Here is a 15241-nt window from a genome sequence, read left to right on the forward strand (position 1 = left end):
AGTCTTTATATGAATGAAGTGAATTGGATTGTGATTATGGAAATGATGAAATGCTTTTTGAATGCACAAACGTGCCCCTGTTTGTACTTTGGTACCCTTAAATGCACATACATGCCCCTGTTTGTACTTTTTTATCCCTGAATGCACATACGTGCCCCTGTTTGTACTTCGATACCCCTGAATGCACATACATGCCCCTGTTTGTACTTTGGTGCCCCTGAATGCACATACATGCCATTGTTTGTACTTTGGCACCCCCTGAATGTTTATAATGTCTCAGTATTTCACCATTTATGCTTTCGAAACTTTGAGTAATTACTTAATATGTGAACTGAGTTTAGTAATATTTAGAGTAAATGTTATACAATATCCTTACTAAGCTAAGTAAGCTTACGGGTTTCCTTGGGTTGTTTTGTAGATAATCATTGCTGACTTTTTAGAAGGATCAATCAACCAGCTCACACTATCCATCTAAATCAGTAGTTTTTGCATCTTATTTTTGGGTAGTGGCATGTATATATATAGATGAATATATGAGTTTTATGAATGTTGAAAGTAGTAGTTAATGAGTGAGATTTTTGGTTTTCTTATAGTATATTTTGTAATGATGGAACAAGCATATATATAATGCATAGATGAATACCTTGATGTGTAGTTGTTGAATGATGTCGTTTAGAGTTGTGGTGTGATACTTTATTTTGTAATGACATATATAGGGAGGTCTTTTGATTGTTTTTGTGACAATGTTTTGGTATATGTTTTAGTTTAAAGCTTTGTTGTTTAAATAGCTAAATACTAGTTCAAATATAGCAAAATTTGGTATATATGTGAATCATGAATGTTTGATGCTTTGTTAATGTATTGAAAAATAAAATTGTGGTACTAATGAGAGTACATTGGTTTGGCACTTAAATGGTTGTTTTGGCATGTTTTGAGCATGTTTAATTATGTTTTGAGTAGGTTAAATGGCTACTAAGTGGGTTGTTTAGTGTCCAAGTAAGCATGATTTGATAAACTTGATGTTTAAGGTTCATTTTGGTGTACACAGTCTGGGACATGGGCTGCCACACGGCTGTATGCCATACACGTTCTAAGACATGGCCTGCGACACGACCGTGTGTATCAAGTCAGTGAGTTATACAGTTTGACACACAGCCTACGACACGGCCATGTGATCTAAGTTAGTAAGTTACACGGGTAGAGACACGGGTGGGACACGATCATGTGTCCCAACTTCGAATGCCCACACGGTCTGGGCTATGTCACACGGCCTGAGCACATGGCCGTGTGACCCCTACATCTCAAATTATCATGTTTTTCTAAAAAAAATTGATTTGTCTCAATTTAATCCCTGATTGTTTCTAATGTAATTTTAAGGTCCCATAAATCCGAATAAAAGCCCATGTGCATATCTATTCTATGATATGATATATGTTTATAAATTAATTGAAAACTTGTTATGGAATTAAGATAAATTGTTTTGTTTGGTTCTTAACACTCAAATCTTTAATCTAGCAACGGAGACTAGATATGGGAGTTACATTTCTAGACTTCCAGCTGAAATTTTGTGTAAACACCGATGCCTAAAGATATGGAGTAGGGGTAGTGTTATAGCAACAAGGTAGACTAGTAGCTTTCTTCAGCAAAGGACTTGGAGTGAGGCATCAGTCACTGTCAATAAACGAGTAGGAAATGCTTGATGTATTGCTAGCTGTCAAGAAATGACATGCCTATTTAGTAGGCATACATTTCAAAATAAGTACAGATCACCAAAGTTTGCATTTTCTTTCTGATCAGGTTGCGATCACCCATTTTCAGCAACGTTGGGTGGAAAAAATGTTGGGTTATGATTATGCAATCCTATATAAGTAAGGGTCAAACAATGTTGCTGCTGATGCATTATCCAGAGGCAATCTTTGATAGAGGGTCAATTTTTACAATTGTCTGGCAACACTGTGAGCTCCAGATTGCTTACCAGAGTGCAAGCTTCTTGCCAACTTTATGATAAGCTCAAGAGGTTGTGTCTTAAGGTCCAGCAATAGAACCAAATCCATCCAAAATACACTTCGGATGGTATATTTTTAAGAAGAAAGGGCAAGATTGTGGTAGGAACAGTGGCAGATCTCAACTAGGAGCTGTTTCAGTATTTTTATGCCAGTACTATAGGAGGGCATTCTGGGGTCCATGTGACAAAAAACAAAATTTCAAGTGTACTCTACTAGAGGGGAATGACTAGGGGTATCGTAAAATGGGTGAAAGAGTGTTCCATTTGCTAGATGTGTAAAACAGAAAATATGGCTAAGCTAAGACTGTTGCAATCCCTTCTCATACCTGAAAGAGCATGGTCATCTATCAGTATGAACTTCATATAAGGGTTACCGAGTTCCAAGGGAAAAAAATATAATTCTAGTGGTAGTGGACCATCTTACCAAGTATGGCCCACTTCTTGGCTCTCTCCCATCCCTTCACTGTTGCTGTGGTGGCTAAAGAGTTTATGGATCACATTTACAGATTACATGGGATGCCAGATTCGGTAGATGTCAATTGTATATCATCATGAATCTGATGGGCAAACTGAAGTGTTAAATAGATGTTTCAAGGGATATTTGAGATTCATGATAGGGGAGAAGCCCAACGATTAGCTAAGCTGGATACATTGGCTAAGTGGTGGTACAATTCATCCCATCACTCAGACATGCAACTCACTCCGTATGAGGCTTTATATGGGCAGCCTCCACCCCAGCATATGCCTTACTTAGCTAGGACATCTATAGTAGCCATTGCAAACAGAAGCCTCCAGCATCGTAAAGCAACAAGGAAAATGTTGCAGTGTCACTTAAACAAAGATCTGATAGGCAGTTTGAGGACGGAGACTTTGTTTACTTACAACCTTACTGACAACATTTAGTAAGCAGAGTAATGAAAACTTCAATTTTTTCCCATTTTTCTTTCGGACATTTTATAGGCTAGGATAATTAAAATATTATCTGTTAACATATTTAAAATATTATTAATTAATACATTTAAATGTTACGGATTAACTGTTGTTTGATTACTATATCATGCCGATTAAAGAGTACCAGTACTGTCTTTTCATAATTGTTGTGAAGTGAATATTTGCATTAACGATAATAATAATAATAAAGTTCAGACATAGCCAAGAAGCATGGAACTTAACAAGAACCCAATGCTAGATTAGGCTAGGCCAGACATGAATTTTCTTCTAACAAAATCAAAGGGAGCAATCACTATTCACTACACTTTGCTATGTGCTAATTAAAGAAAAGTTTCTAAAATCCTTGATCTGTTGGGATGCGAAGGCCGAAAGTCCTCCAGCCGCAAACAGGAGCTACCTCTAATTTCATTCAACACACTTTCTCCTCTCTCTCTTTTAATCATCCCCAAGGTGCTTCCAATAACATCCCCGCCCAGCCCTATTTCCACTAGCTGCCTTGCTTCCTCCCCACCCTCACCTATTAACCGTCCTATCTCCTTCAGACTCATCACATTTTCTACTATCATTTTCCCAAAAATACGTCCCAGAAATTCTGGAGCTTTTGGCGCGTCATTCACTGCGTCCTCCAATGTACTCAGGACAGATTCAAACCTGAATATAACACAACATCAATATCATCACTTCAAAATGTTATTATAATCAATCATTACAGTGAGCTGGCTTTATATATCTTAAATGATCCTCCTACCCTTTAACAAGTTCAGCCTGGCTCAATACACCATCATGGGACCTTGTCAGGTTGACAAGTAGCTTCGCCAAAAGATCCCGTTCCATGTCTTTCCTCTCAAAACAGTCCGTTACCCATAGCGCAATCATCGTCGGATGGAAGCTTGAAGAATTCAAATCTTTGATGCACAAAGCAACTTCTTTCTCATCTCTAGCGCTGTTTCAATTATGACAAACAATTGCCTACTGCTTAATAATAGTAATCAGATAACAACTACCGACAGCAAATATAGATATGCAGTATAACTTCAAAATTTACCATCAACACTCACTACTTGTATTTTAAATCAACACATCAGTATCATATTAACATCATACTTCAAGCAAAAGAACTTTCTCAGGTCAAATTAATGTGTTTGAGCATATATATACATCTTAACATCATACTTCAAGCAAAAGATCTTTCTCAGGTCAACTTAATTTGTTTGAGCATATATATACATCTTATAGGAAACAAGTCTAGTCTAACAAACTCTAAAATCAAATAAGCCAAGAGGATACCTGTAAAATTCTTTAATTGCCTCCATGGACAAATCATGCAGACGCTCCTCGGAACAGCCCTTTTCAGGAGGAATATTTTGACTGAAACCAGATGATTGGCCTTGCGAAGAAGGTGAAGCTGCAAGAGGTCTAGCAAAACTGCGATCTGGGGTCCTCGAGTCCCTATTACCAAAATGCATGCCACGTTCCTGGGAACTTGGCTGCTCATAAGCAGCTGTTGGTGCAAACCTATCTGACCCAAACCTTGCCATGAGATCCTCTCTAGGACCATAAGTCATTCGCTCTGATACAGAACTAAATCCATTCGATCCAGCAGTTCTTGAATCTACGGAAATTGGAGAAATATTAGCTAAGGGAGTACTGGACATTACAGATGGTCCTCTAAAAGACATCCCTCTACCAAGGCCACCCTGGGGGCCCAAAGTAATAGAATCATCACCAGTAGGTCTTTGAGGCAAGGGAACTGACAGAGTCCTAGACTCCAAAGACTGTCTGTCATCCATGCGAACATCCTGAGCCCCAGAACTATGAGGCTGACCCTGCAGCCCCCGGAAACTATCCATTTGAGAACCTGGAGAAGATAAAATTGACCCTCGTGCACTAAAATCCGTGGATGCTCTCCTTGCAGCAGCATTGAAGCCAGGACCACGAGCAAGCCTACTGGATTGTGCTTGTCGCTCTTGAGCAGCATCTCTGTGCACTTCCTCAATCTTTTTAGGCCCTTCAACTTTCCTCCTCTGCTGCCATTTATTCTTTCTCAGATCAATAGCATCCTTCAACATGAACCTGATCCTAGAAGATAATTTCATATTGTTTGACAACTTCGCCATCATCTCAAAATAAGCATCCATATGCACCTTTGCCTTAGGATGGTCAATCATTTCTCCAATCGTACTCATTAATTTGCACAATGCCTCGACATCTTCCTCATTAGGATTCTCGTATTCACCAAGTAGTTTCTTGATGCATTCATGCATTATTCTCTCAGTTAACATTTTCTTCTTGTACAACTCCCCAATAAGTCTAATGTTACCTAACATTCGTCTTCGAGCCTTGATTCTCTTCTCCTCTCTTTCTTCCTCAGACAGCTTAGCCTCACCCTCTTCCTCTATTTTATTTGCTTCTTCTTGCTCTCTCTCCCCTCTCTCAAATTCCTCCTGGCACTTGTTCAGCAGCAATCTCTTGAAAGTTATCTTTTCATTGTTTTCAATAAAATCAGGCAACTCCCCAGCTAGACACTGGCAGAAGTTTGCATACATTTCACAAAAAGTAGGCTCCATTAAAGCTTTGTCAAAGATCTGTGAGATGACACCAGTGAGTGTACCTGCATTGTCAATGTCAACAGCTTTTACTTGCTCAAAGAGTTTCTCAAAATTTTGAGGGGTTAGCTTGTTCAAAAAGCCCTTCAGCTGCCTTTGCTTGGCCTCTTCCTCATCAGCCACTTTACCCACTTGATACTTCCTTTCAGCTCTGTGCATTGTCTGCAGTGGACTTTGTGGAGAGGGAATCATACCCTTTTGCTGATACATAACACCACGATGCCACCTGTCAGCATCAGGCCCACTGTGCTGCATCCCTGCATGTGGACTCATATGTGGCATTGGTCCAGCAGGAACCCCTCCAAGATATGGAAGAGGTGTTTGTGCCCGCGGGAGCCTTAGAAAACCAAAGTTACCTCCTTGGACAGGCCGAAAACCTGCAACAGCACCATAACCAAGATCAAGCCGCAGATCCCTTCCAGGGCCAAAAGAACCAGGTGGTCTAATCCATCTGTCATCATCAACAATTCCACTAGCACGGCGATCTACTCGAGATCCACTAGATTGCCTATCCAATTTTCTTCCAGGACTAGGGTATGAATCATGATCAACAGCATGAGATGCATTGACATTTGATGCCATCAAGGCCGCTGCAATATCAGAAGCAATCTCAAATCCCTGTGGAAGATCAGTATATTGTCCTGCAAACTTAAGAAGAAAATCTCTGGAATACTTCTTCTTTATATTCCCACTTCCATCTTCCTCATGACTTGCTAATCCCCCATGAGCCTGTTCGTCAGTGTCTGAAGTTTCCATGTTTGGTGCAGATATGTCAGCAGCATCTTCCCAATCATCGAGTTCAGCTTTACTCTGTGTAATTTTCTCACTTTCTATGGCATCCACCTGAAGGGCCTCATGAGATGCCTGTTTCAAATTAACACCAACAGAACTGATTTCTGTACTTGCTAAAGGTGCGACAGTCTCTTTCTTTTCCTCAGGACCTTTATACGCCATATAGAGATCAGAAGTTGTCCCAGCAGCATCCGCTTTCTGAAGAATTTCTTTTAGTTTTTTCCTCCCACTAGTTATAGTACTCTTTGTCCTACTAAGTTGTGGCGCTGGTTTGTTCTTTGAATTAGTTAGCAGAACACCTTCCCCTTCATAATTTGAAGTTGACTCCAAGAGGTCAGGAGTTGGGACAGGTGCAGACTGCTGAGATGATATTACAGTTTTAGTAGCAGTCATCTCATAGCTATTAGAGGCACTAGAAGAAGGATTGGAACCAAAGGTCATGAGAACATGAGAACTTTCGATACCAGTAGGGTCAGCAACTCTAGAGGTAGAGATATCCTTACTATCAGTGGCTTCCTCATTTTCTACCTTGCCTCCCAAATCTTCATTGTGTACCCTCTGCTCAGTTCCTGGGGTACGAACAACATTGTTGGTAGCTACTACCTTTGATGCAGAATCCTGGTCAGATTTAACCTCTGTAGATTTCAAGGGAACCAGTTGAGAAGATAAGTGCTCTTCAGGAAAATGTTTTTCCTCTTCATTAATTCCACTAATTTCAGACCTTGGTCGTTCATCCAGCTTGGAAGAACCATCAATCTTAGCATGCTGAACAATGTCAAAGCTATCAACTTTACTGCCAGTACCAGAAACTTCAGAAGAAACAGTGTTTAAGCTTTCTATCTTGCTCTCTGTCTTCGGGTCTAAGGAAGAAGGCAAAGCATCATTAATGGATGGTAATTCCCCGGTAGATTGTGACAAAACATCAACAGCTGCTAATGATGTTAAAGCTTTTTTAGCCTCTAGAGCTTCAGTAACTGCACCATCTGAAGAAACACCACATTCTGCAGGGTTGGTAGCCAAGTTGGATGTTGATGTAGACTGTACAGAAATGTGTCAGACAATGAAAACTGTAACATAGTAAGTTCAACAAAAAAAGAGAAAAGGAAGATACCTGAACTGGTGGCTGAATTTGTCCTTCCTGACCTGGTTTCTTCTGATAATTTTTTATAGAGTTTGACCTGCTCAATCCCTCCCTCCTCTTGCCTTCATTACTGGCAAGAACTAGCGTAGACTCCCTAGACGTGGAATCTGAAGCAGACGATACACAACTAGATGTCTGGCTCTCATCCAAGTTAGTCACTGGAACTCCACCAGAGTGTTTAGCTGCAGCTGGTAATGACTCAGATGTTAAAGATTCATTACCAGATTTTGGCTGTTGTGCAGAGCTCTCCTGGCAAGTATCCAAGTCCCTTTGAGCCTCAGATGAACTAACCTCGCTAGCTGGTGTAGAAGGTTTTAGTGCCCCAGCCTTTTCAATAGAAGGCAAGATACAAGAAGAAGAGGAATCTTCAAACTTCTCCCCGGCGGAAACAGAAGCTGGTTTAACTGTCACCTGTGTTAAACCTGAAGTAGTAAAGGGCATAACATTTTGTGCATCACGTACGGGTTCCACATTTGCTGATTCTAAACTGCCACGAACAAGATGAACGGATTTATTAACTGCCAATGAACCATGGGCAGCTGCTGAATTCATGAAAGAAATGTTTTGATGACCCTGGCTACCAGGATAGCTAAATCTCGGTCCTTGGGCATTAGGTGCTATCTGGTTACTAGCCAATGGCCGTGAACTTGGTGGCGGATAAAATCCAGATTTGGTATTATAGGAATTGGAATAGTAATTGATTGACTGAGAAGGAGCAAAGGATGGAATTGGCTGGGATTGGATTGGCATGTTAGGATGAGGCCTTGGAACTGAAGAACCACCATCTGCACGTGTATCTGTTCGTTTATCAAGCCTTAATTCTTCATGAGTATCGGGGTGAGTAATCTTGACAGGAGTGGTTTTACGTGAAACACCAAACTTTCCACCTTGCTGTTGAGAATACTGAGGGGTAATGCCCATCCCCAAGTTGCCCAATTGAGGCGGAAGGTGGCCACCTATGGATGGTGTGAAACTCAAGCCCCCACCCTGATGCATCATCCCTTGAGGTGGCAATGGAAGAGCCTGAAGACCTGCAACAAAGACTTGCTGCTGCACCTGGGGTCCATTTCCCATAGCTAAGGAGATATGCATTGGCATTTGCATTGAACTGGCAGTAACACTTTGAGACTGAATCTGTGGATTAGGCCCACCATATTGAATGGGAACATGAGGCTGGTGATGAAATGGCATCTGCATAGATGTCATTGGTATATTAAGAGGAGACGGCTTCTGTGTCTGGTTTGCAGGGGGTACTGGAGAAGGTTGTGCATCTTTTTTTATCTTGGGCACTGGATAAACCTCCCCAGAACTAGATTGCTCAGTTGCAACCGAATCCTTTCTTGCTAGCTGCTGTTTAGGAATGGGAATGGGCAAATTCGGCACACATTTAAAAGAAGAATCATGGCGTGCCTGCAGGAAAAAAAAATTCATTTAAATATACGTATATCCCTAAAAGTCCAAAACTATATCAGTTAAAAAGCATCTAGAGTATAAACACGAGAGACCAACAACTAAGAGGGGCCCAAACATGTCTTATTCGTATTTTTCTTCGGTTCTATAGGATCTGTCTCTTAACATTCAAAAATGTAACCAAAGTGAGCAGACGGAAGAGATCTTTCAGTTTTATGCGTCATAACTTGCATGTTTCTTCAAAGTTAAACTAAATGAAGGAGAATCACTCACTAATTTTATGATCCAATACTCCCTTATCTTATAATTTTTTTTAAAAGCGAAGGCAAAAACCTTATATGGTACGGTTTATGTAAGAGACAAACCTGATTACGTTTCTGTTCATCCAAATTTGGGGGTGCTGAGCTAGTTCGAGCTGGAACCTGATTCAAATAAGAACACATGCTATTAGAAACAAGTTTTTGAATGGTGAAAGATGGAACGCCAAGATGACAATAGTATGATACCTGCATTCCGTTCATGAAACCAGGAGTTATGGACCCGAACTGTAAAGAGAATGGTTTGGATGCATCTTCTGGTGTTAATCCATCAGAAACAACAAAAAGCATATAAGTAGTTGCATCAGCTTAGAGCTAACTAGAAAAACTATCAAGTAAAAACAGCCAAAACTATTACCCAATTGAAGTAAATTTGATCCTATAAGCTTAGTACACAAGCACAATATAAACATACCCTTTTCGCTGGTTGAAGGAAAACTAGTGTCAGAACTTATGGCCGCAGGTTGAGAAGTTGGAGGGTTTGAAACAGTTCGAGTGCTATTCTGAATGGTGTGCGATTGAACAGGCTGGGCAGCATTGCCTGCAATTGATGCATCTGATGCTCCTATGAGAAAAATAAAGGCAGATGCAAATAACACAAAATTAATCATGTTTCTTCTACTGTAAACCTATAGAGCTAAGCAAGTTTAAGAAATTTGAATCATACCCAGTAACTGGGGTTGCAAATGAGCACCATTTGGTTTGGTGCGGGCAGCAGAAGTACTACTAGACTCGGTAGAACTCACGGCCGGTGAATTTAACCGGTATTGCCCTCCTTGTGCATTGCTAGACTTCTTAAGACTATCGTATAGAGTACCAACCAGAAAAGAAAAAAAAAGGAAATCATGAAATTGCCTATAAAACCTTAATCCTATGAACCCTAAATAAAGTGGCAATCAAAACGGATGATGACCAGTTGTTGTTACCTTCGATTAGAAGACAAAGAAGAAGATGAAGAAGGAGACCGCGAAGGGGCAGGGCCGCCGCCAGCGCCCTTACTGTAAACGCCTGAGGAGGACCGCTGTTGATTAAAACTGGCTGATCGCCCGGATTTTCGGTATTGTTGTTCGCTTTTATCGGACCTAGATTGATTGAAGGACATATCCCACACTTGATTCCTCCTACTCCCCTCTTTGTTTTTTGTTTACCTTCGTTTTATCTCTGCATCCAAACAGATCGCAAAATCCATATAATTAAAGAAACAATCATGATATTCTAACATAACGGCAATGAGATCAATCAGCGAAAGACAGTACCTGTGAACTCCAAAGAGTTTGCAGAGAGAGAATTAGGGTTTCTTTTAATGGCTAGTCATGTCGATTACGCAGCAGAAGTAGAAGAAGAAACGAAAATAAAATAAAAATTAAAACTTTAGTTTTTAAAATAAATAGAAAGAGAAAGAAAGATAAGCCAAATTAAAAAACAAAATAAAATAAAATAGAGAGAGTTACTGGTAAGAGTAGTGAAGCGGAATTTGGTCAAAAAGTCACTTCTAGTTTTTGGAGGTGAAAAACAGAGAACGACTCGTAATTGCCGCTTTTGAGTTTTATGTGAAAGAGATCTCCCATCTAATAATAATATATTTATTTGCTAAAAATACATAGTAATGTAAAATTGATAATTAATGTTTATATGCACTTATTAACTGGATTTTCTTTATATCTTCTATTAAAATCTACATTAATATAATACAAAGGGGCTAATTAAGTTTTAACTCGATTAATATTATCAATATAAGAGAATATAAATTCGAGTCTATTGAAATGATTATCTCCTTTTTATAGACCGAGGAGAATATATATAATGAGAGGATTATATGGGAGATTCTTTCCGTCAGAGGTGAGAATTAATGTAAAATACAAAACCTTTTTGCACAGACCAAGTTGGGGTTAATGGATATTAAATATCGATTTGGCCCCTGGACTTAATTAATACAACACATCCTATTCAAGCTTTACCCCAAAACTGAATCCACCGCTATACAACAAGATCATCTAACAGCATGCTACCCCCAAGCCGAAGCTTATTTGTTGTTGATTCCCACCACTCCATATCAGATGCAACAATCTGATCGTGGACACATTCATTTCAACCACTAGCTATTCAAATTGAAAGTGGATTCTCGTAGGCAATAAGGAAGACATTCAGCATCCACGACCTCTGCATGTTACTGTAGAAACAAGCAAGCAGCCAGCCAGCCACCAGTAATTTATGCAATGAACCAAATTTACATAAGAATAGCTATTATTCGGTTTAAGAAGCAGGTCAAAAAGATCCCTTTTCTCACTTCCATTCAAAATTTATTGTATGGAACACCGTGTCTTCCTTCATAGTTCCTGTACCTCTGTTCTTTATGTCTCCTTTCTCCTTGCGGTGCTTTCAGCTCCACGCATTTTGTTCCCAGTGCGGTAAAAGTCTCTGATAGACTTCTGCAATCATCTCAACCATCAGCCACATCTTTTCCAACTGTTCCTATTTTTATATTCATCCCTGACAGATGCGAAGCACTCCCTGTAATCATGAGAATGCTAAAATGCCACCAGGGATTACACAATCAATTCAAGAGATTCTGGATTCATTTCCTGTTTATGTCTGCTTCTAGAGAAATAATCATATGTAATGTACATGAGAAATTCTAGTAGGAGACTTTTCCCCGATGTTGCTTTAGAAAACTCAATATCTTCATGTATGTTACGGTATGCTTGGTCCATTATTTTATAAGAAACCTGGTCAAATTCAAAGGAAATCTCACTTAGCTTCTGACACCACATTAGTGCCCTTCTAGGCATCCCCTGCTTGCAAAAATGGGACAACAATACATTAGTAGTAATGACGTTGGGAATAAAGGCCATCTTAAGCAATTTAGCGGTTATGATCATAGCACGATCCATTATGTCTTTACAAACACCATTCATCATTGTGTTGTATGTCACGCTGTCCGGAACAACACCTGCTGAAAGAAGTTCATCTAGCATCATCACAGCTCTATTCATTTTTCGACTACTACAGAAACCATGAATCCGTATATTATAGGTTGTGATGTCTGGTTCCCACCCATTAGCATACATGTTATTCATGAACTGATTGACTTTGACCATGTCAAATGCCTCACAATACCCACCAATCAAAGTGTTATAGGTTACAATATCTGGGACCAACCCTGCACAATGCATGTCTATAAATGCATCAAATGCTGATTTCATTGTGGCGTGTTTACAAAATCCATTAATGATGATATTGAAGGTAAAAATGTCGGGAACAAGACCATTTTGCTTCATCTCTCTTCTCAATTTCTGCGCTTCATTTATCCTTCCAAGGTTACAAAACCCAGCAATCAAGGAGTTATATACAAAATTATTTGGCATTAATCCTTTGTCTGACATTTCAAGAAACAAATCATATGCCTCCTCAATCAGACCAGCTTTGGAAAGTCCATTGATAAAGGCTGAGAACGCAACAGTGTCAGGGTATATCCCCCTACATTGCATTTCATTCCAAATATCTTTAGCCCCAGCTAAATCTCCCTTCCTGAAGTAACCTTCCAAAAGCACAGTAAAAGCCACTTTATTGATGGGAAAACCCTTGTGCATCATCTTATACAAATGTTCCCTAGCTTCCTCCAGCCTCCCCTTCCTGGATAAACCCATTAGCAAAGAACTACATGTGGACGATGACGGAGTCAGGCTGAATTTCATCATAAGTTTAAAGACTTTGTAGGCATCCTCTTCCAAGCCAGCTCTGCTGTATGCAGCAATAACAGAGTTAAAAGCAACAACACTTGGTCTCATCCCTTTCTCCAGCATATTTTCTAAAATTTCCATGGCTTCATCCAAACGGCCTGCCCAACATAACCCTGCAACTGAAATGTCACACAATGAATGATCTGGAAGCAAATCCATTACCAATAACTCTCTCAGCAACCTATCTCCATCCTCTTTCCGTCCAAACTTGAAATGCCCTGCAACCAAAATATTAAAAGTTACAGCATCGGGAATTATACCCTTGGATCTCATTTCTTCATAAAGCATGTTTGCCTGACCAACATCTCTTGCCTTAACATGCCCATTTATTAAGGTATTATATATTGTGACATTAGGAGAAAGACCAATCTCTTGAATCTCATTAAGAACCTTTCTTGCCTCCACCACATTACCCTCAGAACACAAGGCATTAACAATTATATTAAATGTAAAAATGCTTGGGGTACAACCCCTCTCTATCATCAGTTGGACGCAACCAAGTGCGCTTGAAGTCCATCCACGGATGCAATTGGCATTTATTAGAATATTATATCCACAAACATCCGGATTACATTTATACTTCCCCATCACATTAAGCAAACTCTCCGCAGTCCTTAGATGACCCTTTCTGCAAAAACCAAGAATCATGGCATTGAAAGTATAATTGGAAGGACAAGGTCCTTCACGAATCATATCCCTAAACATCTTCCACACACTACCATAATCACCAACTCTCAGCAAAAACTCAAAAAGGGTTGTCATTGCAGAAGAACTTGGCACCGCACCCACATCCCTCATCCTACACAAAATGCCTAACGCCCGTGTACCCATGCCTGCAGTCAAAAAAGCCCGCATCAACGTATCAAGAACCGAGAAATCCGACTCATAATCATAATGACCTTCCCACATAAACTCCACCAAATCCTCACTCCTAGTTTCCCCAATTCTCCTAATTACCCAGGAAACAACATCTTGAGCAAGATACCGTAGGTTTTGAGAAGCTAAAATATGAGCAACGGTGCAAGAAGATCTAATAGCATCCTCAGAATCATCCCTAAATGCAAACCTAAAGAATGCAAATGCAGTCTCTCTGGTTCCTATAATATTCATGATTCTGACTAAGAAGCTCGGGCAAAACTTGTCAGAAAAACCGCTCAATAGATATCCATGTCGCAACTTGATCATCTTCGAGAGGCCAACAGTGATTCTACGGCGTTCATTCAAATTAATCAAGTTTAAAGAACTGGTGACAGCTGCTTTATTAGAGTTGCAAAAAGGGGAAAACTGATTCAAGTAATCGAAGTCTGTTGAAGTTGATGAAGAAGAAGAAGAAGAAGAAGAAGAAAATGGCCGAGTCTGGATACTTGGGGATTTGTGGAAATTAATAAGATTGAATAAAAATAGGGTTCGTAAGGAGTGAGTAAAATAAACTCGTTGTTTTGGTAAACAAGTGAGATAGATAGGGGAGTAATGCACCTGGAAAGTAATGCCCATGTAGCGTACTTTAGCAGGCATGCAGAGCTGCGCTAATCTTTAACGACGAGTTTTCCGGCAATCGGGCGGCGGAATCGGTGATCGGGTGGTTCAGAAAAGGGCGGCAACAATGGGGAAAGATCCGTTGCCGAATTCAACTAAGTGGTGTTTCATTCCCATCCTTTTTCAATTATGTTAGATGGTATAAGTGGGCCCTTTTTAGATCTTGTGCTTGTGGGCTTTATTCAATTTATGAAACTATAAATGTTTGTTCTTTCTTTTCTGGACTTGTTTGGTTCTGGGCTTTTCGTGGGGGTCTATCATACCTGCCATTAACATCTCTTAAAACGATTTAGGGTCAGTTCTTCATTGCTTAAAAAAAGTACTTCTTTGCTTAAAAAAAGTACTTCTGACTCCAAAAGCACTTTTAAAAGAAAAACTGTGAAGAACAAGCTACTTTTGACTGAAATTTTTAGCTTTTTAGAAGTGTTTTTAAGAAGTTGAAAAGGAGAAGCTAAAAATTTTAACTTTTCCTCTCCCAAAAGCACTTTTGGTGCTTAATTATTTTTTCACTCCTCCAATAACATAGTATTTTTCTTTTTTTTTTCTTAGTGTTTAATTATAATTGTGTTAAAATCATTAATTAAAAATAAAAAAAATATTTTTTAAAATACTAATTACAAATATTTAATGGTTATATTTAAATATTTAAAATATAGTTTATATATTCTAATTAAATTTTATAAATAATTAATATTTATTGCTTAAAATATTTACAATTTATATTTTATATATTAAAATATCAA

General features: G+C 39.3%; 2 protein-coding genes across 2 annotated transcripts; both read right to left on the bottom strand.

The window, feature by feature from the left end:
* Positions 1 to 3099: 3099 nt before the first annotated feature.
* Positions 3100 to 10777, bottom strand: LOC107945583 (eukaryotic translation initiation factor 4G). Its single transcript, XM_016879638.2, has 11 exons — positions 10674 to 10777; positions 10479 to 10529; positions 10149 to 10383; positions 9890 to 10023; positions 9638 to 9787; positions 9412 to 9479; positions 9271 to 9327; positions 7466 to 8905; positions 4244 to 7392; positions 3705 to 3899; positions 3100 to 3607 (listed from the first exon to the last, which is right to left on the bottom strand). The coding sequence occupies exons 3-11, from the start codon at positions 10322 to 10324 to the stop codon at positions 3277 to 3279; spliced, it is 5700 nt and encodes a 1899-aa protein (XP_016735127.2). The 5' UTR covers positions 10325 to 10383; positions 10479 to 10529; positions 10674 to 10777; the 3' UTR covers positions 3100 to 3276.
* A 422-nt stretch (positions 10778 to 11199) lies between these two features.
* On the bottom strand, positions 11200 to 14456 carry LOC107942132 (pentatricopeptide repeat-containing protein At5g01110). The gene is made up of 5 exons (XM_016875780.2): positions 14439 to 14456; positions 11773 to 14318; positions 11565 to 11651; positions 11394 to 11463; positions 11200 to 11289 (listed from the first exon to the last, which is right to left on the bottom strand). The coding sequence occupies exons 1-5, from the start codon at positions 14454 to 14456 to the stop codon at positions 11200 to 11202; spliced, it is 2811 nt and encodes a 936-aa protein (XP_016731269.2).
* Positions 14457 to 15241: the final 785 nt, after the last annotated feature.

Source organism: Gossypium hirsutum, chromosome D12 (genome assembly GCF_007990345.1).
Source record: "Gossypium hirsutum isolate 1008001.06 chromosome D12, Gossypium_hirsutum_v2.1, whole genome shotgun sequence".
Lineage (NCBI taxonomy): Eukaryota > Viridiplantae > Streptophyta > Magnoliopsida > Malvales > Malvaceae > Gossypium > Gossypium hirsutum.

Coding starts and splice junctions, on each gene's coding strand:
- LOC107945583 (XM_016879638.2), bottom strand. CDS start 10,324: ATGTCCTTCAATCAATCTAGGTCCGATAAAAGCGAACAACAATACCGA. Junction 9,480..9,637: donor TCCTTCAACCAGCGAAAAGG/GTATGTTTATAT, acceptor GATTAACACCAG/AAGATGCATCCAAACCATTC. Junction 7,393..7,465: donor AAATTCAGCCACCAGTTCAG/GTATCTTCCTTT, acceptor ATTTCTGTACAG/TCTACATCAACATCCAACTT.
- LOC107942132 (XM_016875780.2), bottom strand. Junction 11,464..11,564: donor AGGAGACATAAAGAACAGAG/GTACAGGAACTA, acceptor ACCGAATAATAG/CTATTCTTATGTAAATTTGG. Junction 11,290..11,393: donor GCTGCTTGCTTGTTTCTACA/GTAACATGCAGA, acceptor GTCCACGATCAG/ATTGTTGCATCTGATATGGA.